The sequence below is a fragment of the Gadus morhua genome, chromosome 4 (genome assembly GCF_902167405.1).
Source record: "Gadus morhua chromosome 4, gadMor3.0, whole genome shotgun sequence".
NCBI lineage: Eukaryota > Metazoa > Chordata > Actinopteri > Gadiformes > Gadidae > Gadus > Gadus morhua.
In genome coordinates, this window is record NC_044051.1 from 11,813,757 (window position 1) to 11,840,691 (window position 26,935).

The window sequence follows — 26,935 nt, forward strand, 5'->3', positions numbered from 1 at the left end:
TAGAAAGCACTCCTTGCTGGATCCTAAAGGGTAATAATTGCTTATAGAGATTAATATAACCGAATAATACATCTCCCACATTTGCTGTGAGCCCTATTTAGTTCCCCCACTGTGTGTCCAGGGGTCACATTCTTGGGGTTGTCCTTTTACAGTTTATCCATGGACACTGTTTTGTGGACACTGTTATACTACCAATACTGTGCATTAGAAAGCACTCCTTGCTGGATCCTAAAGGGTAATAATTGCTTATAGAGATTAATATAACCGAATAATACATCTCCCACATTTGCTGTGAGCCCTATTTAGTTCCCCCACTGTGTGTCCAGGGGTCACATTCTTGGGGTTGTCCTTTTACAGTTTATCCATGGCTGTCAGGCTCAGCGTGGACCCTTCATTTTAGCGTTGTCCTGGTGTACTGCAACACAATTCCGGTTTCTTACTCCCAATGAGCTGTGTACGCCGGTCATTAGTCCACGGTGCGAGATGATTATGACTATGACAGTAATAAGAAAAATATGGACTTTGACGAAAAGTTGTTGACCATGCGATATCCGAAACATGTTACATAAACGGATTTCCCTATTTTGGAAGTCCCTCCCTCTTGCCTCTCTCACTGAGGATCCCATGTTACCGGAAGTCCCGCCCACTCGCTCGCCAATAACGTCTATTTGGAGCACCACGGTCCATCCATGTCGTGAGCGCCTTGAATGAGGTTACATGGCTGTAGGGTTGTGCGTATCGTAGCTCAGTGGGAAGACCTTTTACCTAGTTGTACATCGACCAGAATTGTTGGACGTTTCTCATCCAGAATGTGGGGTATTTTAACCAGAACGACGGTAAGTAACGTTAACGGCGTTACTTTCCTTTTCGGTACCTTTTAGTTTCGCTTAGGGGGTGTTCACACAGGCAGTTTTTTTTTCAGGTGCGGGTGGATGTTTTACATTATATTCCTATGACACAGGGTGTTTTTGTAAAAACATCCTGGGTGCTTTTAAAAACACCGCTGCCAGCGGGTTTTTTTCACTGCTCTGGCTGGTTTTCAAGTTGGGATAAATTCAACTCGCCAAGAAAAAGCACCCGACGTCAGGCAGTTTTTTGACAGCTGACCAATGAACGAGAACCTACGTCACTAGGAAAAACGTTGGAAATTCAAGAATGGCGACCCAAACCAAGAAGTCTTTCCCGACGGAGCAACTTGTTGTTCTTGTTGGTGAACATGTTGAGTTATATGACATGACCAACAAGTTATACCACAACATATATCACAAGGAGAGTATCTGGAGGACGATCGGTGGGATTTTGGGACATTATCAAACCGTAGCTCCTGAATACAACCATGAAACGCCCCGTACTGCTGCCGTCCCCGGTTTAAGTCATGCACCCGCAAACGGGAAGGTTCATCGTTATCCTCGTCGTTGTCATCTAACGCCAAAACAAGGGCTAATTTTCTCATCCTCGACATTGTCATCTAACGCCAAAACAAGGGCTAATTTTCTCATCCTCGACATTGTAACTGACACTGTAGCGTAGTCAAACCACTTTGATACGGTAACCGATTGGCAACGTTGGCTCTAGAACATTCTGCTCTAGAATGAGCTTGACAAAACCACCGTGTCAGTTTTTAGTTGGTAAAAAACCACCCGGGTCAGGTGTTTTTTAATATAAAAAAACTGCCTGTGTGAACACGCCCTTACAGTAGCTATCTTCGAGTTTAGGGTAACGTTAGGTTTCACGCAGATATCAAAACCTAGCTGATTGTTTTGGTATGGGAATGTTTATTTTATATTCATATCGCTAGTGTGGTGACTGTTACGCTTTTGAACTCCTTGCGAGCAATGATGGGCGAATTGTGACCAATTTGGATGTGGTTGGATCAGATAGCTACACAATCTGTCAATACACAAGTGTCTTTTGAGCGTTTTTTACTTTTGATTGTTATCTGTAGTTCATTTTAAATATTAAATGATTAAAACATGCTTGTCTATCATAGTGGGGTTTGCTTCTTGACACCAGGGTGACCTAACGCCTGCTCGGTAAATGTAAATGACTGAGCGAGTGTAATCTGCTAATTTGCGAGGTTAAAGTTGCTTTCAATTAACATTAAACTCATAATATTCCGACGAATATCCTATTGAGTGAAGTGACTCTTTAAATGAACATATATTTATTACAGGGGCGCTATAAACATATATCCACTGCATGTGCTTGAAAAGTCCAAATTCTATTCGACCTATGTTATCGCTCGCGACAACTCATGGTTGCAGGCACCCTATTTATCACACTTCGTGCGTTTATTTACATTGCGAAATCGTGCGTGTTGTTATAAACTATGGTCACGTCAATCTACACAATATCAGGTCGTCCTCGAATAATATACCGACTCAGTAATGTTTATTAGTAGTGATGATTTAAACACTAACGTTAAATATACAATAGCAGTACAAATATTGGTATTATGAACTATTTGTAAACTGTAGTTTGTGACAGTGGTTCGTTTTAATAATGTGGACAAAAACACTTGCAGATTAGTTTAAGTGTGTACTGTTGCTCATGTATACACACTTTATTTAAGGAATAAAGGAAGAACCAAATTATAAAGGAAGAACCAATGTGTAGAAATGAACTAAAACTTGACTGAGTCTCCATAGAGGGGCGCCGTTGAACTAATAAGCAATAATAACTGCATAATTCAAGCCTAGTCGATAGTCAAACTGAATACTAATATATTACCTAAAATAAATTACATGAACTTGAATATTATTAATATAAATATTCTTCTGTTCACTTTTTGGTTCAGGCTAAAAAGAGCAGTAATTCATCTTTCATTTTTACATATTAACATATATACAGAGACATGCACGCATGTTTTGTTTTTCGGTCTTCAAATATGTGCCCCATCAACCATAAAAGATACGTTTGGTGTAGACAATAATTGAATGGTGATAGTGGACTTGTTTTGGCCTACACTAAAACAAAAAAGTGAATTGACAAACATTGATGTTTAACATTGGTTGTTTGTTCACCTTTTCACTTGTTGGCTTCATGTAAACATAAACACAGGCCCTATATATATATATATATATATATATATGTATACAAAGTCTACATATACTACTTTATCAAACAGCCTTGGGCAGACATACGTTGACTGCCTCTCCCACTGTAAGCGTTTCATCCAGGCTCATTGAGCATCGCAATCCCACTGTTCAAAACTCATTCCCTTGTCCCTGGCTAGTTTAAAATGGGGATGGAGAAAACCAGTGGGTTGGTGAGGCCGGTCTCTGCGACCAAGCTTGCTGGCCGCTTCCTCGCCCATCAAGAAGGGCTGCCAAGCCTTCCGGTGCCAGCCCTGCAGCAGACGTGCGACCGCTACCTGGCGGTGCTGGAGCCCATCGTGGAGACAGAGAAGCTGAAGCGCACCAGGGAGCTGGTGACAGACTTCCAGAAAGCGGGTGGCATGGGGGAGAGGCTCCAGAAGAGCCTTGAGAAGAGAGCACAGGGCACTGAGAACTGGGTGAGTACTTAAAGGGACAGTCCTTCCTTCCGTGGAGTGAATTGCATTGGATGTATAAGCGGTGGCCCAAAGCCTCGACTGCAAACCTTAGTAGGTTTTACTTCTCTGAAGGGCAGGAGCCTTCGTATGTGGCCGAGAGATGCAGCCTTTGTTCTGACCCAAACGGTGTGCAGGAGAAATGTTTGAAGAAATTGTCGAATAGAATTCAAACCGCAGCACCTGCATCTCAAAACTTTATTTGAAATTGTCTAATAAATCCCAAAAAAGAATGAACCTTTTATCTACTTTTTTTAATTATAAAATGGACAATGCAGCTAGGAAAACCATCAATTGCTCAGAATAAATGTATCAGTTGAATCATAAGAATATAAAGCATTTGTTAGCTAGCTAATACGTTTAAAGTTAGAATAGCTCAATTTATACTATTGTGGTTTATTAAGAAAAAAATACCAATAAAATGTTATGGCAAGTTTTTGAGAGGATGAAACATGTCTGCACTGTGTGAAATGCGTCCATTTGTAAAATATAGAAACGTTACATGGTAATCGTTGAACGCTATCATCTCCATGGACGTTATCTATATATGTACACAGTAGGCTGCAGCCTTTCTAGCCCGTCTCTTTTGTACTGGACAAAGGCACCTTCATAGGACGGTGCAACCAAGGAGACAGACGAGGAAGGCTGCTGCAGCTGAGGCTTTGGGACACAGTTTGGCATAACCAAGGGCTGCGTTACAAATACCACAGGAACATTAGACTCAAGGAGATGAATTAAAGCTAAACAGACAGCCAACACAGGGCAATGGGCCAGTGTGTAAACAATACAGTCCACCGTGAAATACACAATGACTTTCAAGTATATGAATTCACTCCAGCATTGATATGCAGGAGCCACGTTGCTATCATGTTGCTTTTTCCACTGAGTAGACAAACAGGTTATGCAAACAAAAACTTTGTACACAGAACTGTGTACATAAATTGTGTTTCAACTTAATTTGTCTATTGGTTAGACAAATAACGATTCCAGGGGGCTTTCATGATACTGCTCTCACAATGTCCTCTAGACTTTGATGATGAACATGGAGCAGATAAATAATAGATTTTATATAAAAAAAAAAAAAGTGTAAGCGTAAGAGTTAAACTGCCTCTCTTGAATTATCTTCTACTTTGGAAACTGACCTTGCGCCCTGGCTCCATTTCAGTGTTTGAAGAACTCGACTCCATTTGTGCTCTTGTCATTTGTCCAGCTGTCTGACTGGTGGGTGCTGTGTGCCTACCTGGACTACAGACTGCCTGTAGTGATCCACTCCAACCCTGGGCTGCTCCTACCCCGGTTCGACTTCCGCGACAAGCAGGGACAATTGAGGTAAGGACGTAGAAGGGGCAATGCTGGCGTGTTACTTTAATATGCATTTTATCCTATAGAAAACTTAACAACCATTACCAGCGATGTTGATAAAATTATATCCCCAAGAATATAATTTGAATCAATAATTAAAATGCATATTACAATTTAATATTACAGTTTCAATATAGCATATTATTGAATATTAAAGTGCTCTCTTCCCAGGCATGCGGCCAAATTGATTGCTGGGGTTTTGGACTTTAAGGCACAGGTTGACAAGTGAGTATCATTGTTTTCTTGGCACACTTAATTTACTATTCAGGCAAGAACAATTGTTTTCATAGTGAATGAATCTATTTATTGATTGGTAAAAACAATGGCAGTGATGCATATCACTGATTGCAAAGCCCAGAGTGATGTCCTATATTTGTGAAGACTAGGCAAAAATGCTTTACTGACTTCATTTTATGAGGACAGTCAAGATTCTGAGGACATTCTGAGGACAATCTGCTGAAGCAGAAAAATAAAAACAAAATTGCATGTTTTCTGTCAAAGACTATTCATTTTCAGTTTTTTATTTTTGCCTGATCTAAATGACGGATCCCAATGACCCAGACTTTTTATGGAACATTACTCTAATCACATCATGCAGCCGTCCCTAACGTCAGGTGATCTCGCCCCACAGCGAGACGCTGCCCGTGGAGCACATGGGCCGGAGGCCTCTGTGTATGAACCAGTACTACCAGCTCCTGTCCTCCTGCCGCGTGCCCGGCATACACAGAGACTCAGTGGTCAACCACGCCAAGGGGCCCACGGCCTCCAGGCACATGGTGGTGGCCCACCACAACCAGGTGGGGAGGATGACCTGAGGAGCAGGTCTTGTACAACCGATTGAATGACAGGGCATTAACTAAACTGTGAAGGGCAATCGCCCTGAATTTCATTCAATTCGTGGATACTTGAATGCCACTCATGCACATTGTTTTAATCATTTAACAAATTGACAATACCAAGCATTAACTCTAATTGACTAACTACTACCTAAGTTACTTGATTGGTTGATGTTCTTGAAAATGTTATTTCGTTAAAGTTTCTTAGTTGATATCTGACCGTTGTTAAACAGTCTCTTCATCTCCCTCCATCCCTGTTCTGTGAATCAGTTCTTCACTCTGGATGTGTACAACGGTGACGGCTCGCCACTCAACGAGGACCAGCTGCTCGTCCAGCTGCGGAAGATCTGCGAGGCCTCACCGCAGAGCAGCGAGGAGCCCGTGGGAATCCTCACCTCTCAGGACCGCAACGTCTGGGGCAAGGCTTACCTGGAACTCATCAAGGGTAAGCTGAGCGCCGGTCCGGCACGGCAGTGCGCAACGACATACCAGCGACCGGAGCCCACTGATGTTCATTCCGGGGTAGTTTCCATATGGAAAGTCAGCGTAGGAGGCAGCGTTGATCCACTGTGTTCAGAGCTGTCTACCTGTCAGGGAGAGTTCTTTATTGATGTGCAATCAGGCTGGAGGGATCCCGGGCCGTAGCGTCAGCAGTACTGCTGGGAAAACAGACTTGTGGGGAACCAAACGTGAACGGGAACGGGAATACTTTATCAGACTGTCCAGACAGCGCTTCTGAAGCTTAACAGTCTTTTACCTCCCGACTGTTCAACAGAGGTTTATAATCTGTTCAATATCAGGTATTTTGTTTGTTCAAACAAAACACTGTCTAAATAGGTTGGACATTTGTTTTTGTTGACTAATTACGTTATGAAACGGAAAAGGTAGAAATAATTCCCAGCTTTTAATCATTAATCAGATTTGTCTTACTGTGCAATATCATCAGAAGACGATATGATATTTTTCTTTTCACGTCCAGATCCGACAAACAAGGAATCGGTGGAAGCCATCCAGAGGAGCATTTTCACACTGAGTCTGGACTCCATGTCCCACCATGCATTGGGTGAGACGGACCACAGTGGCGCGGCGCAACAGATGCTCCACGGGGGAGGCAGCCATCTGAACAGTGGCAATCGGTGGTTCGACAAAACACTGCAGGTGAGAAAGCATGCACACACACACACACACACACACACACACACACACACACACACACACACACACACACACACACACACACACACACACACACACACACACACACACACACACACACACACACACACACACACACACACACCAAATGAACACCTGCTACCACCCAATTGCAGATAGATTTGACCATATGGCAGGTAGAAATTCGTCATATTAAAAACAATAGCTTGGCTGGTAAAATGTTTTCACTAATGCGGGTAAAAAGAGTGAATCTTGGATTTCGGACCCACATGCAAACCTCATGACCATCCCATTTCATAGAGCAATACAATTTTGGCTCATACTCACCAATTGCCATTTTGCTCTATCCTCCTCATGTAAGCTAGCACTTTCTTCTCTCACATTGTTAAGTTTTAATCCTTGCTTCAGTTGGATGAACATAAAATCTCGACTAAGATAGCCATCTTTAACAGTTTAGTAATGCTAAACTGTTTAGGGTAGTTTTCTATACTGTTTAGTTTTAATAAACAATTGAGTTTATGCTAACCTGGAAATCCCACCTGAACAGGGTCTACTTGTTGTGTTCTCACATCGGCACAGTCGCTCTGACCTCATGCATTGTACCATAACTCCCTGGTTAATGGTTTTGTTCTGCCAGTTTATCCTTGGAGAGGACGGCATGTTTGGCCTCAACTATGAGCACGCCCCTGCAGAAGGCCCGCCCATAGTGGCCCTGATCGACCATGTTGAAGAATGCATGTGAGTCAAGTCCTTAATCCATACTATAATACAGGAACATGTTGTGAAATAAAAGTTACATTTAAGGGAAACCCTACTCTTGGTTTAAAGAGTACTACAAGGAGGTGGGAGGTGTTATCCACACGGTTACCGCTAAGACCAACATTGTGATCCTTATTTTTGAGCTTCTTTCGAAGCTTTTTTGGAAAAACGTCACACACAATGGCATTACACTATATCTACTAGAAGCCCTCTTGGATCAGCCAATAACTGCCCAGATGGAGCGCCACACTTTTGAGTTTGGAACAGCGTAGGACATTCACAAACTGGTTGGTAGAACAGGAGTTTGTTTCCTGTTTTGTGAGGGGATTTTGATGCAGTGGCTAATCTACAGTGTTGATTTAAAACCTTTACATTTTACAAGCAACCATTACATTATCTTACATCTTCGTCATTTTCCGGCAAGGTTGTGTGTTCCCACGGGGAAAGGCTTACTAGTTCTTGCAGAGTTCAAGTTCACTCTTAGCCAAAAATGTTAAGCAATACTCAGACGTTAGATCATTCATCTAAAGTCTGATTTGGGAGACTACGTTTCGGTAGATCGGATATAATTGGTGAAACTCATGACCTTCTCTCGGCCTATAAAAGACCACGAGTGAGTTGTCAATATGAACGCGTTGCTTCACAGGAAGAAGGCGGACATGGCCCACTCTCCCACATCTCCCCTGCCTGCGCCCCGCAAGCTACACTTCAACATCACGCCGGACATCCGGAGACACATCGAGGAGGCCAAGCTCCACCTCAACACGTGAGATGGGCCCTCCTCTCTGTCCAACTGTCATCGACATGCTCTCTGATAGAAAATTAGATTTGGGTGTTGGTACATACAATGTATGATGTAAAACGTGCTGTAGGTACAATTTGAGGATGGTAAGGAGAGAGAGAGTAGAAAGGAGCAGACCAGGGATATATGTATGTGCACAAAGATGATTGACGGGTAAGGAAGAGATGCACTAATTGGCAGTTAGCGAGGGGCCCCTACAAAGTCCATCAGAACAGATATTTCACTCACCACTGACTATAGGTTATAGTATTTCTAACAGATTACACTCAAATTTCAGCTGGTCAATCTTACTTACTACATCTCTCTTTTCTTTTTTTACAGTCCTAGGTTAAAATCAATGTTTAAAATAGAATTTTAGAATTGCATTTGGTTATGCAGCGAAAGGCCCCGTGGCAAAGGAGGCTCCTGAATAATGTTTATTCATTTCCTTCCAGGATGGTCCAACAGCTAGACCTCAAATTGCTGGTGTTCAAACACTTTGGGAAGAACATCCCCAAGTCCTTCAAGATGAGCCCAGACGCCTTCATTCAGATTGGGCTCCAGCTGGCGTACTACCGGTGAGGCCGTGTGCACATGGAAGTGTGCCTTTTTTTTTTTTTTTTTTTATCGGATCCACTTTGCACAAACTTTATGAAGCTACCCAGTTGCCAAAAAGGCTTTTCAATTATTTCCGACTCAAGTGATGAACTGTCATTTGTCTTGAAAGAATGACTTTGACTTGACATTCCAAATCCTTGGTTTGTGATGATGCAGCGTGGATGAAGCCCAATTCACATAAGATGCTGTTTAAGTATTTAATATGTTTTAATTTTTTCAACTCAAGATGCATTCATAAACAAAACATAGTCATGAATTAATAAGGAAAAAGGCTCTAAAGTAGTGTTGAACCCTCTCACATCACTACATATATGATATTTGATAATTGATTTATTTTCTTTTCTTCAGTCCCACTTGCACACGAATGCCAGCGATGTTGAATAATATCTAGAATATTTTTCGGTATTAAACCCTTCTTCTTTCTATGAAGATAATAACCCTTATTACGGATTTTAAAACGGAGAATAAAAGCGTTGAAGTTGTGTTCAAAACGTTCATCTCCTATGGGCCTTTGTGATCCTACTTCAATGGCGTTGATGCACATGGCTGAATGGTGGGGTTTGGCCTTGCCGTAAAATACCAATGAGCGCCTCACCTACTCAATCTCTGTTTCCCTGTCTCTGATGTCTCTCTTGGAAGGCTCCACCAGAAGCCTTGCTCCACGTATGAAAGTGCCTCTTTGCGTATGTTCAGACTGGGTCGCACAGACACCATACGCTCTGCTTCAACGGACTCCTCGAACTTCGCCAAGGCTTTTGATGACCCCGGGAAAAAGGTCTGGTCGTTTAAGGCTCATACGTACTGTCTTAATTTAGAAATATATATTTTTTAAGAAATCTAAAAAAAACACGCCTTATTTGGATTGATGCCTATAGATGATGTAACTGTACACATTATTGTTATTGTAACGCAACAGTAAGAGATGTTACTGTCTTATCTTACTATATAATTGAACCTTCCTAGAGGTTTTTCTCACAGTAGTAATTACAGTTAGTAGTAATTACAGTTAGTAGTAATTACAGTTTGTAATTCAGATAAATCTAAGTTGGAACGGCGGTTTTCATTCATACTATCAAATACACGTTTACCTCCCACAGATTTATGAATGACACTCTGTCTCCTCTCTGTTGTAAAGAACGCAGAAAAGGTGGCTTTGTTGGAGCGAGCGATCAAGGCCCACCGGGCGTACACTGAAATGGTAAGAACTGCTGAGTTTCAAAAGATTCCCCCCAGGATAATAGATAAGTAATTCATCCCTCCCAGCTTCCTGGCTTCCATGAAGTGCAGAAAATATCAGGTCTTTTTATATCTGTAGTGGCTTCAAGGATTTACACTTCTGTACCACACGCCCGTCGGTCGCATTGGCTGGCCAAGGCTGAGACCGTTCTGTTATGCTATTTCCTACTTGTATTGATGACCAAGGTGGAAGGGTAGTTGCCTCACATCAACACACAGCTTCACTCGCACCCTACTCAAGCACCCCTTCTGTCACTGCAGGCGATCCAGGGCCAGGCTATAGACCGCCATCTCCTCGGCCTCAAGCTGCAGGCCATCGAGGAGCAGGTATCGCTGCCGGAGATCTTCACCGACCCCAGCTATGCTGCGGCCATGCACTTTAAAATGTCTACCAGCCAGGTAGGGAGCAATACATGCCATGTATTAGTGGAATATAAACACACCGTGCTTCCAGTCAAAACAAGTTCTGTCCACTTTGTTTTTTAATTGTAAAAGCTTTTCATGACCACGGATGTACCATCTCATGCAAAAGGTCCCGGCGAAGTCGGACTGCGTGATGTGCTTTGGGCCGGTGGTAGAGGATGGTTACGGAGTGTGCTACAACCCCAAGGACAAGCACATCAACCTGGTCGTGTCGTCCTTCAGCACGTGCCAGGAGACGGACACGGGGCGCATGGTGCAGGGGGTGGAGGCCGCCCTGCTGGACATGAGGACCCTGCTGGAGTCCACACCCAAGGCCAAGCTATGAAACCCTTACTGTTGACCGCTCGGGTCCATGATTATTTATAGTTCAAATGAGGAGAGAGAGGGTCGCCCTGGTGGTCCCTTGGCTTGGGGGACATTTGGTCTGTTTATCGGTTAAACATGCACTTTAGGTCAGCTGGGATGTGTATGATTTGAAGTTCACATTTCTGCTCGGTTGTGTTTTCTTTCTCTTCTTTTTTGTTTGGTGTTGTCTTATCCAGTCAAGGGATACACTCAAAGTGTCACAACCCACGGGTGCCTTCCCTGGTCGCATTTCACTATTTCTCCCTCTTATGTATTAAGTATAAGAGTATTTTTTTTTTAAGGTTTAGAGCGCCGTCTAGCGTAACACCCTTTGCAGTACGTTTTAATTAGTGTATGATCCCATGAAAATATAGTGATTCGGGTGTTTGCAATCTGCAACCTTACCACTATCTTCCACTAGATCTTACACATTACACCGTTTTAATTAAATTATTATCAAAGAAAAATGTATTTAATAGTTCAATAAGCCAACCACCGTGATCAGCGGCTTCATTGTGCATGTATGTGCTTTGGACACACTGTGCTGTTAGGAAACTTTGGATCCAACATTTGTAATGTTTACCAGATTTTTTACCACTTCATAATAATTTTACTGTACGATTCGTGACAAGTGTCAAACACCGTTGGCATTACAGTCTACGTTCGCAGTTGCCTCTGGATCCTGAAGAGAGAATATGAAATTTGTGTAAAGATGTATCTTGGATTAAGACTTGACACACATACGACATAAGGCAAATTACACACTTGATGCAAGAAAAGTGTAAAATTAAATTGTCAAATAAATATATTATGTGTAATTGCCTACCTACCCGTTTTAGAACTCTCTAAATATTCCATCACATACATACCACATAATGCTCGACTCAATGGCTCTTAATCATCAGCTCTTAAATTACTTGTATCCTCTGTATTTAAGACGATTCATGAATGGATCAGGATCTTCCCTCTTTGATTTTTAAGTCTATGATTTGTAATACAATTGAACCATTAGCAATGACAAATGTGAATGTTCACTTATGAGGAGAAATCGCTGAAAATCGTATTTGATTAAGATCCAACAGCTTACAGAAGAAATAATAATAAATATTTAAACGGATAAAAAAATGTGGAAATGAAAGCTTTTCAAAGCTTTGAGATGATTGCAATTGCAATCTCTCTTGTTCTACTTGGACTGCTGTTCGTACAATGATTTATCAATGATTTACTTAAAAAATCGTTTTGTTGCCACAGTTCCAGCAATCCATAATGGGTAATTGCGGACACATCATTGTGACTGTTGTAGTCTGTGTGTTGTAATGAAGCAAAGCCTGGAATCTAAAATCCCCTGAGGCAGTGGGTGGGTGGGGGGGGGGGCACTGCCTTCCCTCCTCCCAGAGTCCATCGCTCCCTCATGTGAGCAGCTGGGGTATAAACTAAACAACAGCCTGCCTCTCTCCCCGGCTCTCTCTGTTGAAGAACCACAGCAGGCCTGCGAGCGAGGGCCTTTCCCCAGAGGACCGTGCAGACGCATCAGCACTCATTCCACCGCCGCTGGTTCAGCCCTGATCTGTTGCTCTTCCTGCCCTGCATCGCGAAGCCTTCCCATTACTGTTGCCTCCGCGCCCACCCTGTTATCGACCGGGGACCGGGCGTACAGCTCATTCATGACTTTGACGGGGATCCATGCCTCCTTCTCCATGTCGAGTTCCCCAACCTAACCACCATCTTGGATCGTTGGATCTGCAGTCTCTGTGCTCTCCAAACTTGCCCCAAATGTTCTAAATGAAAAATGCACTATGCCTTATGCGCAAAACACAGTAGACAAAGATTGTATTTTTAGAAAGTGTGTGTGTGCATTTTATGTATGTATGTGTGTGTGTGTGTGTTTGGGGGATATTGTTTGGGATGCTATAACAGCTATTGTTCAATCTGGGTGGAATGAGATGAGAAAAGTACTGAGGTATTTCAATAGCCTTTTGGAAACCCTATTCAAAGAGGTATCAAAATGTAGTCCTGTCCATTATTTGATTACTATTTTTTGATCGAGTGCAAATAGGAAGCATACTTTATGTCTTAGCTTTTGTTACGTTAAATGTTTTCAAACATTTAGCCTTTTTATTTACCTGAGTGGAAACATGTACAGGCCATGCAATTGTTTGAATGGTACTGTATTTTCTAACCTTCCCATTGGTCAGATCTATCATTGGCTGGTTGGCGGGTGCTGAATCACGCCTAGCATTTGCGCGTGGTCTGGTGTATTCCGTCTTGTCTTGTGTTATGATGAATGTGTTCAGAGTGTGTGATCAGAGGGCGTGGGGGGGGGGGGGGGGGGGGGGGGGGGGGGGGGGGGGGGGGTCTTCCTCCTGCCACAGATCATAGCAGCAGCCGAGAACCACAGCAGGAGGAACAGAGGAGCGAGTGCGCATCAATAATGCATGACCAGCTCGAGTGAAGCAGGGGGCAGACAAGAGACCACTACCGGTCAGGGAAGCCCTCTGTTATGCACAGCCCTGCTACGCTGGGAATGCTAATTGATGCACAGTATGCCCTGCTACAAATGACTGGTAATAGTGAATGTATTGTGTACTAATACTGTATATTTCTCTCTCTCTCTCTCTCTCTCTCTCTCTCTCTCTCTCTCTCTCTCTCTCTCTCTCTCTCTGGGAGTCGTATCAGCAGACACTGAGACAGCACTACTTTCTTCTTCTTCCATATAAAAATCAATATTATGTGTCACTTGATCTTTCCATGTTGTCAGGGCTGCTGTGTCTGGGGGAACTGTATATCCATACGTGTAGGCCTACTTGAGGAGTTTAAGAGAGAAATGGAAGAGTATGAAACGGTAAAAAACAGACATGTATATGCATTTTTTAATGCATGGTCAAGTAGCCTACACACATGATGCCTTGAACTGCATCAAAACAAACCAATGGGTTAACTAACAAGGATCTTCATTATTGTCTTCTTTGGTATAATGCTTATAAAATTATAGATATTATTGTACCATTCTAAGAGACTATTTGGAAGTGGCAGGCCTGCCATCCTGGATCAGCTCTTAAATTATAGGTCATGTTCTCTCCATTGGATACACCACCTAAAAGTGCACTTTTAGGTGATGTATCCAATGGAGAGAACATAACCGTCCGTTTTTAAATCCCACCTATAGAGGATACATACAATATATTATCAGTATTATAATTAGCTGTTTTTAATACACTATATATTGTTATCGGGAATCCGTCTTCGAAACTCGCGCCACTCGCACGTGTGACATTGTGCACGCCCCTCTGGAACACGCTAGGTGCAATCCACGGAGCACGCGCCACGCAGGGTGTAGTGGGTTGTGGTTGCAGCGCCGGCGAGTGTAGACGCCGACGTCGTTGCTGCAGAGTTGCGCAGCAGCAAACCCTTGACGATGTAGAAGGAAGGTAAAGAGGATTAAATGACCTTAAAAGGTGGATTTCAGAGATGCATATTTAGCATGCCTGCTGTCGCAGATGCCATCGGAGGAAACACACCGTCTGCATAGCCCTGTCTTCCGAATAAAATGGACAACCATACGTGCGGAGTATGGACGGATGCGGTAAGGATCACACTCCTACCATTGGAGACTATACAGAGCATCTCTGCTCCTCTAACATTCACCATTTAGTTACAAATGTCCTATTGATGCACCGGGGCTGTGACCACAGTGCACAGGATCACGCGTATGCAGTGCATATTCGCAGTTTGGACGCAATTGAAATTTTACATTAGGGAAAAAACCTTTCGAACATTCTAAATATTTTGGATTTTACAAATTAAAATCTGCAAAAAGATAAAGAGAAAGAAGCTTAACCTGAATGCAATGCACGGATAGGGGAAATGCAATAGGCGCGATTTTGATTTGCTGAGTAATAATTGCAGAAAATGTATGTGTGCTCTGGCAGCCGTCGGCGAAATACTACTGTGTTCCCTGCTAACACACTGACATCATCGCCTTCCCTATCTACCATACATCTCTCACATGAGCTCACATCTGTGGCCGCCCGGGACTCATAGTATATACGCGCTGAATGCTAGCACCGAGTGCACGCTTTAATGCGTCGATTCCGTGTCCTCCCCTGGAAAAGGCGGAAGCCCTGATATATATCCGATAAGATCATTTGTTACAGTGGCAATTGACTTTGCTTCCCTGCATTGTTTTCGCGTTGTTCTATAAGTTGCCGTCCTCGACACCCCTCACTATACACTTTTGCAATGGCAATGCAGGAACACGTTGATAAAAGTAAGACAGATATCCCGACACCCAAAAGGTGAACTTGGGATCCGTATTTTCTGTAAGTGCGGATGCGCTGTAGAGTCCTGTATAGCATTGACCCATTTCAAATTGACCAGAAACAGAGGAGCAGTGAGGCCAACCGAACAACATCCAAGTCCGTCTGCGGTACCCAGGAGGGCAGGGAGGGGGCGTGTCTTCAAGGCTTCTGAGATTTGTGTCGGCTAGATTAGGGAACGCTGCAGGTGTGTTTCAAACAAGACAGAAAATGTATGTTAAAACGCAAAATAATTGCGATTATGGGCTATTATATCGATGAAGCAATATCACTTATTTTGCAGCCTATAGCTCTGATTTGCTTCTTTCAAATATAGACCTAGTAATTGTCTGAGGCCAACTTGTCCCAATTATTTAGTTATAGGCCTATATTTGATGTGTGATCAGACAAATGGTATTTTAGATTTCCAGTGTATAAAAACGTAATCTACAAGATCACATTTGCTGTATCAAATCCCGCAGCTTTTCCTTGCTGTGAGGCAATATTTTTTCTTGCCCTTGCAAACCGAGCGTTCCCAATGTTGGCAAAGCACATTGAGTTTAATGCAGCACGGTTTATAATTTGTGTCGTTTGATTGACTGCCCTGGCCAGTGCCACTGCAATACAACTGCAGAACCATCAATATTATACATTCCATTTGGGTGACACTTCCATCAATAACGCCTCACCATTGCATACTGCAAAGGTTATTCATAATAATAATATACATGGAATAATAGTGGATGAGGGGTCTCCCCCGACCCCTTATGCACACACAAACACACGCACGCACACACACACACACACACACACACACACACACACACACACACACACACACACACACACACACACACACACACACACACACACACACACACACACACACACACACACACGTCATTTTGGAGTCTTTAGAGTACTAGTCTATTTATCAGAGCCTGATATGTACTAGTCCTTGCTAGAGTCTGGTAGAGCACTATTCTATTTATCAGAGCCTGATATGTACTGGTCTATGCTTGAGTCTTTAGAGCACTAGTCTATTTATCAGAGCCTGATATGTACTGGTCTATCCCAGAGTCGTGTGAGGCGTGTCTATAGTGCAGCGCTTCGTTAGCTCAGCAGAGCACGAGGCGGCCTCCAGCCCCAACACAGCTCGTTGCACATCACCCTTAAGCTGAATATTTTCTATATTTAAAGATAATCTCGGACGCTGAGTTGATGCATGATGTGCGACAGACCTAGTGCCTAATGAAGGAGGCAACGGGCGTTGAATGTGTGCATATCACGTGAGCTATGGGAGCACAGATCTGTGCCATGTGCTTCCTGGGTTCTAGGTTAGGGTTTCTTCCTTTAACACTAAGCTTCTTAAAGGGTTAAGGGTTCGTAGGCGCATCCCTGAGACTTTTTTTTCAAGGTTTATTTTTTTAACTATATGACCTTCTTTAACCCAATGTCTATTTTTGCACTATTTATAGAAAGCAAGCACGTTTCTCAATGGCAAACATTTTGGGAGCATATTTAAACACAGGAATATTGTTAAAATGACACTTTAAAAATTACATATTTCAAATAGGGTATAATGCTTTCCAATAAACATTAATAATGAATCGGTTTTCAGCAGTAGTAAGTCAAGTTTCCCCATCATAATAGCTATGAAATTACCCGTAAACTATGATGCGTAAGTCTACACTGGCACATCGACCTAAATGTCAGCATTTCCTACGAGCCATACCATAAAACCCCAATCAGTTACCCCTGCCGGCAAATCCACTCCATGTTTAGGGCCATGGCTGACAGAGCAGTAACAATGCCTGTTCCCTAAACACAGAGCCGTAGTGGGGTTGATGGAAATTTAGGGTAGAACAGGCATATTTCTTATAACTGTCATGCTTCATATTGTTACTCTTGTTGAGGATGCCATCATAATTGTCAAATAATCGCAAAGAAAAAACACTATGGACCCATGGAAGTATTAAGGAGGTTGTAAAATTATCAAAGCTTCAATGTGCTAAATCTTAACCATAGAAATGTATACCTTTCAATAAGCACTAGTAAAAATGTGTTTTTTACATCCATTGTTCACTATATATAGCTCTTTCAGTACTGAGTAGAATATATGATGTGCATTTCCTTTCCTGCTGCTGTTTGGAACCGTATTTGATTTGGTAAATGCATGCTTTGTATTCTGCCTGAAAACTTGGATGGGCGTGAACCAGAAATGTTTAATGCAACTAGGTGAGCTGTTATTTCATCATGTCATGTCATTGAATTAAATCCATCCCTTTGTAAAGTCATGGTTAGGAAAAGGTTAAAGTAAGAGATAGTCTTTCTGTATTTGAAATAGAGAGTAACTTGCTTTTGCTGTAACGGAAGGAGCAAACATGTAATAATCCAATGGATGTTTGATTCTAAATCTACTCAGAGGATTAGAAGAATAGTCCTATGGTGGAGATAAGTGTGTGTTTTCTCCCAGTCTAAAGGATCTGGGTTTGATTCCCATAATGCCCTCAGGCTATCTGTAACAAGATGCACACACGTGGGTCTTTCATGTTAATGTCAAACTCATTACGTAACTGTGTCTTCAAGTAATGAATGTTCATATATAGTCAGGATGGTTGAATCTACTATTTGATTGTTTGTGTCACACTCAAATATAGACTGCTGTGCTGTCAGCATTACGTATTGAATCCATGCTAAGTATTGATTAAACTATTTAGAATCAGGGTATTGTTGCTTCTCTCGATTCCTCTCTATTTGTATCTCTCCATTTTTCACATTCCTTATTATATAGACACCACCATTGGTTTATAAAGGGAGAAGTATAGTCTAATTGTTTCAAAGTCTAATGTGTTTCTCGAGATTAGAGGAACTGGAAGTATTTATTGTTAGTAATTGGGATTCTAGAGTGTGATCAGATTCTTCCAAGTTGGATTCCATGTACCCAATGTATTATTTATTGATATCTGCAGCCGTTTAAAGAACTAACCCTAACACGTTATATACAAAGCTAGGAATCCGCCTGAAAACATCTGGCTAGTTTTATTATGTATTTTGGGATTCTTAATATATTATTTATCGGTATATTGTGCTATAGAGGGTTATTATTACGTACAACAACCCTACAAAAAAAACAGGGCAAGCTAAATATAAGTCATAAGGCAACAGTCTAAATCTGATCAGGTGTATCTGCAAATAGTGTGTTGGAAAAAAAGTGTGATAGAAAAAAAGAAGATGATCTCTGCATAGACTATCCTGGATTCAAAGCCGTTAGCCTAGTACTGTCAAATACTTCTATCATTCTGGTAAGAAATAAATAATCAGTAACAATCATTCGAAGTACTCTGCTACTTTGCATTGTTTCACTGCCATCACAGTGATAATACTCCAGGCAGCTTGGAGCGGCCTGGTTATTCTAAAAAGCCAGTGGAGTGAAGCTGCAATAGATGGAGCGGCATATAAACCACTGGGGTAGTGGAGTGAGTGGACTGGCTGCACTGGGGGGGAAACTGGCTGAGAGTCCGTGGCTGATTGGAATGAATGCGATCACTCCGGGCATAAATGGGCCAAGCCGTTCTAAAGAACAAACAGGATACAGGAGATGGCCTGGAAGGAAGAGAGAGAGGTTGAAAAGAATAAATGGCTGTGAAACCTGTTAGAAAAAAGCCCTTTGTAAACAAATGTAGACTTTGACAAAACCATGTACCTTTGGACAACACGGGTATGTTTATGGGCCAATCATTTTTGATTTATCATTTTTGAACTAGCTTCGCTGGGTGCACCAGGACTCCGGCTTCTGTGACTTATCGACTTCAACTCACTCATGCACACAGTCACACACCGGACACACACACCCACAGAACACATAGGAAGCAAATTATAAAGCATTGCAGTCCTTCTGTTAATGCCAGATGCTTGTCTCACATCATTAGCCTACAGGTCTGCTTGTCAGATATTTACCTTGTTATTTGTCGAATTGGGATGCCTATTTTTACTGCGTTTATCGGATCAAAGGTGGGACATGGCTCAAGAGATTAGCCAAACGGTGAACTTCAGGCTCTTAATAAAATGGACAGTCAAGCTATCAGCATATTAGAATGTGTCATAAAGGAAATGGCACAAACCCTATGTCATAGCTAGCATCGGTTTCATCATGTAGGTGTGCTGTCAGTGTAGCTGACAGCAGTTACATCATGCAGGTAAACTGTCAGCATAGCTGTGCTTTTGGGGACAGCCGGTCTAAGTTTAACCTATCATGGAGCCTGCATGTAGCACCACTTGTCAAAAGCTGACATTTGCAATACACTGGGGATAAAACCACAAACATGTGTGTGTTTGTAGTGTGTGTGTGCCATGTGTACACATTGGAAATATATATTTGATCATGATGTTTGCCAGTAATATTGTCTGAATAGCAGTCGAACTTTAAAGAGCATAATAAATATGACATTATTGAAGCACAGAAATGTGTATATCAGCATATGGTGAAAATATGAATTTTACTTAATGAAGTGAGAATGAGTACGTTCAGAACAGGACTTAGCTGGAGATATGACGGTTATTTTATTTAGAAAGATGGGAAGATGGCTGACTGGATTTTCCTTTTCTCTCACGCAGGGGGATTCATCGTTACACCAACTTAACGGACAACACTAGAAGAGTTATTTTAAGATGACACGCACAGACCCGCCTGACTTACTGGTATCAAATGTGCATCACAATATAAGAGTTATCCCCTTTTCGTCACACTTTAAGTCTTTGCAACCCTCTGAACAATGTGATTCCCTCAATTACGCAAACACACCGGAGGACAATCAGAGCAACTCGACTCAAAGGCATTGGCGTTCTTCAAACGATAAGTCACACCAATACCCCAAACATCATCCCACGATGGACTCCCCGTACCGCCGGGGATCAGCCAACCCCGACGCCGCGGCCTGGAACGCCTTGGGCCGCCAACAGAGGTACCGGTTCTCCGCACCAGACATTTTCAGCCAGCGGCTGACCCCTCAACACATGGCGCCGGAGATGACCCGCGAGGTGCAGGCCGTCCCGGAGCAGAAGAGAAGGACCAGGTCGAGAAGCGCCCCCCGGGTCCAGACCAACCTCACCCCCGTTTCCTTCGAGGGGCAGTCCCCCGCGGGGCGGCGGGGGCGGGAGGCCCACCGGGCGCCCCGCGACCGCCACTGGCGACCGGAGGTCTCTCCCCGCCGGGACCCCTCCTACACCAGCTCCACCCGAGTCCTGATGCACGACGTGCACTCCACCAAGCTCCAGCCTGGGATGACTGACACCAGCAGGTATTCCCCGCTGTACGGCGAGGAGGGCTCGCTGGAGAAACCGGCCACCAGTCCCCACGTCAGGTGTCGGGTGGACATCAAGCCCGACGAGGCGGCGTTGCACCACCACGGACGCAAACAGACCAGCCCTCAAGTGGAGATCCCCTGGCAGCGGTACCACAGTGGGGGCCACAGGAGCCTGACAGTGCCGCGGCATTTCTCGTACTCGAGGACGACCACCCCCACGGACTCCTTTGTTACTGAGTGCAGACAGGCACATCAGTATTCTCGCAGCATGCCAAATAGTCACCCGCGACCCACGGAAATCCCTTTACACAAAATGCCTTCGGCGGGCGAGCGTCACTACGGGAGGGAGCGCAGAGCTCACTCAAGTCCTAACGTGCCAACCAATTTTTTTTACGCCGACGAGTCGGGGAGGTACGTCACGACGGCCGCGCCTCAGCCGACTCACTACTACCATGACGACCGTTACATACCAGGGCAGTCCTTTTCTCCCAAAGTACAATACGTACAGGATCCAAGGACTCACATGGTTCACGCCGTAGCAAGCAGGTCCTACTTTACCGAGGTAGACCCTTACCAGTACTCGGTGCAGGCGGTGTACCCTAAAGGCTACGCAGGGTCAGAAGCAGGGCACTACATCATCCAGACGCCTCCGACCAGAACGGGTTTAGCGGAGAGTCCCAGAACATATCAGGTCCAAACTGCCCCGCCCAGAGTTTTCTATCCCGGTGATGTGTATGCACTACCGCCCGAACATCACATCCCAGCCAGAGCCTACTACACGGAGGGTCGAAGACACGCCCGAGTCGTCCAGCCAAAGACAGACGACTGGTACGGTTCCGATGCATCAGGGTATTCCACCAACCCGGCCTCTTATGTATCCCAGGTAACGCCAACCAGGCAGGTTAGGCAAGAGCCGATGTCGGCGACATGGTATGCCAACCCATGCGTGGAGCCACCGAGAATAGGCGCAGAGTCCAAATCCTACTCAAGGTCATGGGACAATATCCTCAATTCTCGTGTGGAGAGGGAACAACCGAGTCCCGTGCATCGCGGGCAGAGCTACGATGACCTCCTTGACCCCAGAAAACCTGTAGCAGGCACAGATGACAAGCCCCAACCGGTGGTGGTCAACCTCTCCAGCTCACCAAGACGCTATGCAGCCTTGTCCATGTCTGATAATTCTTTGGTCGATAAGAGCCCGACCGAGATGACGAACTCTGCTGCCAATAAGCTATGGTTTGTAACCCCTGAAATAACAATCACCGATAACGACATTCGACCGGGACTACTGAGCAAGTCAGAAGGACGCTCTGCCAGCTGGGATATGCTGGATTCGAGGAATGCTTTTGCTCATGAGGGCTTACAGCATGACAACGTGACTTGCTTTGGGAACTTGGCAAAAGAGAAGACGCATGACAGTGCGTCTCTTCAGCAGAGTCTCGAACAACTCGACGAGCTCCTTGCCGACCTCGTGACTGACTACAAACCGCCCAGCCGAAGAGCGAGCGAAGATATTCTAGATCAACTGAAGAAACTCATAGATGAAGAAGAGGCTGCATCTCTATCTAGAAAGGCCGAACCACCGCCCTTGGACAAACAGCCCAAATCAACAAAAATGAATACCGATGCCTTTCGAGATATGGAGGGAGCAGACACAATGAGGGCTGGGGACGAGTGCTCCCCTGATCAGAGCCCGGATGAAGATGACACCATGATGTGTTCCAACAACAAATGCAGGCGGACCGAGACCTTGTTCAACGCGTGTCTGTACTTTAAATCCTGCCACAGCTGCTATACCTACTACTGCTCCCGCAACTGCCGAAGGGAGGACTGGGACATTCACAAAGAGAGCTGTGTCTATGGACGAATCGGCAGCATCTGCCGCCACATCATCAAGCACTGCCGGGAAACAGCAGAAGTCCACAAAGCCTTCTCCCGCATCGCCAAAGTTGGCTTCCTTTCCAGGGGACGGGGAGTTCTCTTTCTTGGTTTTCCAAACCCTGCGTCATCCAGTAATTTCCTGCAGTTCGGGCTGGACAGTCTTCAAATGTCCCCGACATACCTGTCCCTCCGCGAGCTGGACGGCTTCAAGGACAACCTCGGAGAGTACTGCGGAGAGCTCCACGAGGCCGGCAAGGAGTACGACCCAAACGAATGTTTCCTCTTGAATGTATCCATCGCTGTCGGCGATCAACTGCCTGACGGCCCTTCGCCGCGACACCAAGCGCCGACCGTCCGTAAATACGCCAAGGTAGCTCTGGCCTCCTTCAGCCCTGAGCGGAAGGTACACAAGAAGGAGAGCGACATGGAGACGCTCATCCTGACGCCGCCGCCGGGGACGGCGGACATCGACAAGGACGGAGAGGAAGGCAGGAAAGCCCGGGAGATCTGCTTCATCAACATCCAGCGAGAGCTGAGGATCCGAGGGGTCTTCCTGCGACACGAGTATCCCCAGGTCTATCAGCAGCTGTGCGAGTTTGTGGAAAGTAACCGACGCTTCACACCCACTACTATTTACCCTATAGACAAGAGGACAGGTAAGCAGTTCTTGTGCATGATCATGGCTGCGTCCGAGCCAAGGACACTGGACTGGGTGGGCACCCCCCATCTCCTGGATGACATTATTTAAGTGCACCTTTTTTTTGGAAATATATATGTTTAGAAATACATATATATTGTTACACATATTTATATATGAGGTAGATTGTGAAAATGTAGATAAGAATTTTGTTATCCGAAGATATATATTTCTCTCTATATAGAGACGTATATATATATCTGTATATGTAAATATAATGTCTGCGTTGTCAGTATTATTCATTATTAGAATATTGCCTGTCAGATGCAGAAAGATTACAGTATATTGTTTATTTATTTGAGTTTTTAAACCTATTTATGTACTTTTCCACTACATAAGTCATTTATCTGTAGCCTGGTTATTTATATTTACAATGGCCCGCTTTCTTTTAGGTGGGCATTACCTCGGTCAAAATTTTAGTATTTTGATTTGTTTAAAAATCGCTAATGAACATATCCTTTAAATCATAGATTCCTAAAGTCAACTGTGTAATTCATACCTATGATTGAATACAAAGTGACTATTTTTCATATGTGATTTTAATGGCATACCATGCAGAAAACATGAAAGTTATTTTTCCTAGCTACATATGTTCTATGCAAAGGTTTGCTTGAAAAGGGTAATTATCACATTTGTGTACAATTTTTTTTAAAACGTTTCTATTATTATAATACATTATTGTAGCTGGACTTGCTATACTATATCATATTATATTATACATGATTATATATGAGTAAATATTATTATATTATAATGATAGGATTGATCATGTTGTTGACTTGAAATTGGTGACCTATATCACTTGTCGGGAAAGATATAGTTGCATTTACTGGAAGAGAATGAAAATATACAAAAAAGACAAAGGGCACTCCTCATGCGGCGTAGATAGCCTAATGTTACTCTGTAACTCTTGCTCTCATGGTAATTCTATTGGCGTGTGACGATAAATATCTCAGTAGTGCTTTAATGTTTGCCAGTCAAATTGACCGGAGTAATACAGGACTGGAAGGAAGAAAAAAAAAAAGACACACAAACACAGACACACTCTTACTGAAATGGTGCCAGTTCTCAGCCACACAGTAGTGTCGGCTTGTGCTGTTTGAAACACTGTGAATAGTGAGTGCGTTAGTCACATGAACATGTGCTACGTTATCGATGACATGGTGTTGTGGTATATCACGCCAAGAAACCGTGCAATTTCCTACGAAGTTGAAGATGGTGCTCTTGTGAGTTTTTCTAAAAAAAATAATATTTACAGATTCTAACATAGAGAAATTTAGCAGCTCGAGTTATGTCCTTAGAAAAAGATAAGCCGGAGTTGGCACAATAACTAACTTGTTACTTAAATGCTTGAAGAACATTTTTTTTTAGTTGTGTACTTCTGCTACGCTTTTATGTGTTACATGCGTGATTGATCCCTTTTGTGTTTCTTATCGACCCTCGACAAACGCTGAGTCACATGTTTTATACTCACCCCTTCATACAATGCAGCCACGTTGCCTATTTGTTTGGTTGGATTGTGCTATAGGCCTACATGATGTTTTGGGTCAACTCTTATTTAACGTTTGCTGATACTCCTAACATCACTTGAAACGTGTTGAAAAATAATAATATTATTGAAAAAATAAAGTGATTTTGAAGGCAAGAGAATAAAAACAATGTAATTGTTCAACCGACACCTCACAGAAACAGGACAGGTGGCTATGTAGGAGGACTGGCTCTGGAGTCACGTTTTAGACACTATGCTGCCCCTGATAGACTGCTAATTCAACCCATGACTTCACGCCGCAGCGTTCCTCACTTGCATCCACCGTGGCCCATGAGTTATTATTTTTGTAATAGCAGATAATCCATATAGGATGAATAATGTGTGGAAATAATGTGTGGAAAACAAATATAAAAATTTGATATATGTATATATATATACATATCTATATATATATATATATATACACACATGTATGTATGTATATGTTTGTGTGTATTTATATATATATATGAAAATGGGATGTTGATGGCTGCATGTGATGATTATATTTTCTATTTTTAGCTCTCATGAAGCTGAGAAAAACACTTGCTTGATTGATCTGTTAAGTAACTCTGAAAATACTAGCCTACATAAGACACCTTGAGAAAAGTGATTTTTACAATTGTCCGCCATTTAAGTTAAATACGGGAACTCAAAGACACCGCCGTGAAAATGGAGGGGAAAAAAAGGCCCACTATTGTATTTTTTTATTCTTTAAATATATGTATCTGAGTGTGTCTGTTTATAAAACATAACTAATAAATTGAATGGGAACCTGGGTAAGTCCTGTCTTATTGATTTTCTGCTTTTAAAAAAAAAAAGAGTGAGAGAATGAAAGAAAGCCTTTTGGCCAGCCAACCAACAATGTTCTGAGGACCCAAGGCTCTGCATTGGAGCCATTGTGGATAGCTTACAGTATGCTCAAAGAGAAACAAGCTGAGTGCAAGGCATTAGTGCCCTGATCACAGGAGAGAGCGATGGGGACATGGACCGCGAGTGGTCTGTGAACCCGACAATAAGCGGATGTGTTCCTCAGTTTGCACTGTGAATAGAATATGGGTCATGGTGCCGGGTCACCAGAATCTGGGGCAGAAGAGGACATGCTCCGTTGTATTCTCAAGGCACCATGACACACACATTCATTGCACATACTACACAAGATTAAAAATTCAAAGGATCACCAAATCAAAGCCGGGGGGAGAAACTACATGATGGTGGTATTTTTATATTTACCTTTGCGAATATAGCTATTATATATATTTATCTTATTTATTTATTTTAATTCTTAATCTTTTTTTCTTGTACTGGACATGTATCTGTCAAGTAAACATTCGTACATACGACGTAGTACAAACAACCACAAGGTCGCGCCAGAGGGTTCTGTTGCGTTATCTACGCTGTGCGAGGATATATTTCATATAAAATAAATAATCCCTTTGATTTAGATTTCTTTCTGTTAAAAACTTTTAAACTGATCCTAGTGGAGGGGAGAGCTTAGCCAATCAGCAGACTGGACACCCGATCTCAAACACATCAATAAACAAACACAAAATAAGTGATTCAATTTCCATGTTTTAGTAGTATGCGTTTTAAAAACTAAATTGTCTAAACTGCGTTTCAACAATTGAAGCCGGACGATTTTTTACGCACCTTCCATGAATTCCTGTGACAGCTTTTCCACGAACAAGTTGAACACTCATTAGTCAGGACGCTGAAGGCTCCGGTGGAGACGATCCGTTACAAGCGATTTCAAAACCTATCTGCTTATGTTCATCCAGTTGCATGGTGAAAAGTTAAACTCCAGCTCACCAGTTTGGGTACCGCTCGGGAAACACTGTTCCCCTGCCCGTTATGAGGAACTTTGCTCAAATGTCAACCCAACATTGATCTATCAACAAGGCACCTCAATGGATATAATGTGCACATCATTCTCATCCCAAAAACTATGCTGTACAAGTTGGCTCCTTAACAGTGTGTGTGTGTGTGTGTGTGTGTGTGTGTGTGTGTGTGTGTGTGTGTGTGTGTGTGTGTGTGTGTGTGTGTGTGTGTGTGTGTGTGTGTGTGTGTGTGTGTGTGTGTGTGTGTGTGTGAGAGAGAGAGAGAGAGAGAATGATAGGCTAAGCAGGTGAAAAAATGACAGAT

The 26,935-nt window shown here is 43.2% G+C and overlaps 2 protein-coding genes across 2 annotated transcripts; both read left to right on the forward strand.

Annotated features, from left to right (window-relative positions):
• Positions 1 to 657: 657 nt before the first annotated feature.
• Positions 658 to 11,915, forward strand: crata (carnitine O-acetyltransferase a). The gene is made up of 14 exons (XM_030353733.1): positions 658 to 836; positions 3,236 to 3,514; positions 4,761 to 4,879; positions 5,084 to 5,137; positions 5,544 to 5,709; positions 6,019 to 6,193; positions 6,728 to 6,906; positions 7,562 to 7,662; positions 8,330 to 8,449; positions 8,920 to 9,042; positions 9,722 to 9,857; positions 10,218 to 10,280; positions 10,580 to 10,717; positions 10,851 to 11,915. The coding sequence occupies exons 1-14, from the start codon at positions 708 to 710 to the stop codon at positions 11,064 to 11,066; spliced, it is 1,998 nt and encodes a 665-aa protein (XP_030209593.1). The 5' UTR covers positions 658 to 707; the 3' UTR covers positions 11,067 to 11,915.
• Positions 11,916 to 14,410: 2,495 nt separating this feature from the next.
• ajm1 (apical junction component 1 homolog) lies at positions 14,411 to 25,571 on the forward strand. The gene is made up of 2 exons (XM_030354276.1): positions 14,411 to 14,669; positions 19,999 to 25,571. Exon 2 carries the CDS (start codon positions 20,053 to 20,055, stop codon positions 23,314 to 23,316), a length of 3,264 nt encoding a protein of 1,087 aa, XP_030210136.1. The 5' UTR covers positions 14,411 to 14,669; positions 19,999 to 20,052; the 3' UTR covers positions 23,317 to 25,571.
• The last annotated feature ends 1,364 nt before the right edge of the window (positions 25,572 to 26,935 follow it).

Bases quoted from the DNA above. Each gene is read 5' to 3' on its own strand.
- crata (XM_030353733.1), top strand. From the start codon at position 708: ATGAGGTTACATGGCTGTAGGGTTGTGCGTATCGTAGCTCAGTGGGAA. The intron at 9,043-9,721 runs GTGAGGCCGTGT...CTCTCTTGGAAG, and splicing joins CTCCAGCTGGCGTACTACCG to GCTCCACCAGAAGCCTTGCT. The intron at 10,281-10,579 runs GTAAGAACTGCT...CTGTCACTGCAG, and splicing joins ACCGGGCGTACACTGAAATG to GCGATCCAGGGCCAGGCTAT.
- ajm1 (XM_030354276.1), top strand. From the start codon at position 20,053: ATGACACGCACAGACCCGCCTGACTTACTGGTATCAAATGTGCATCAC.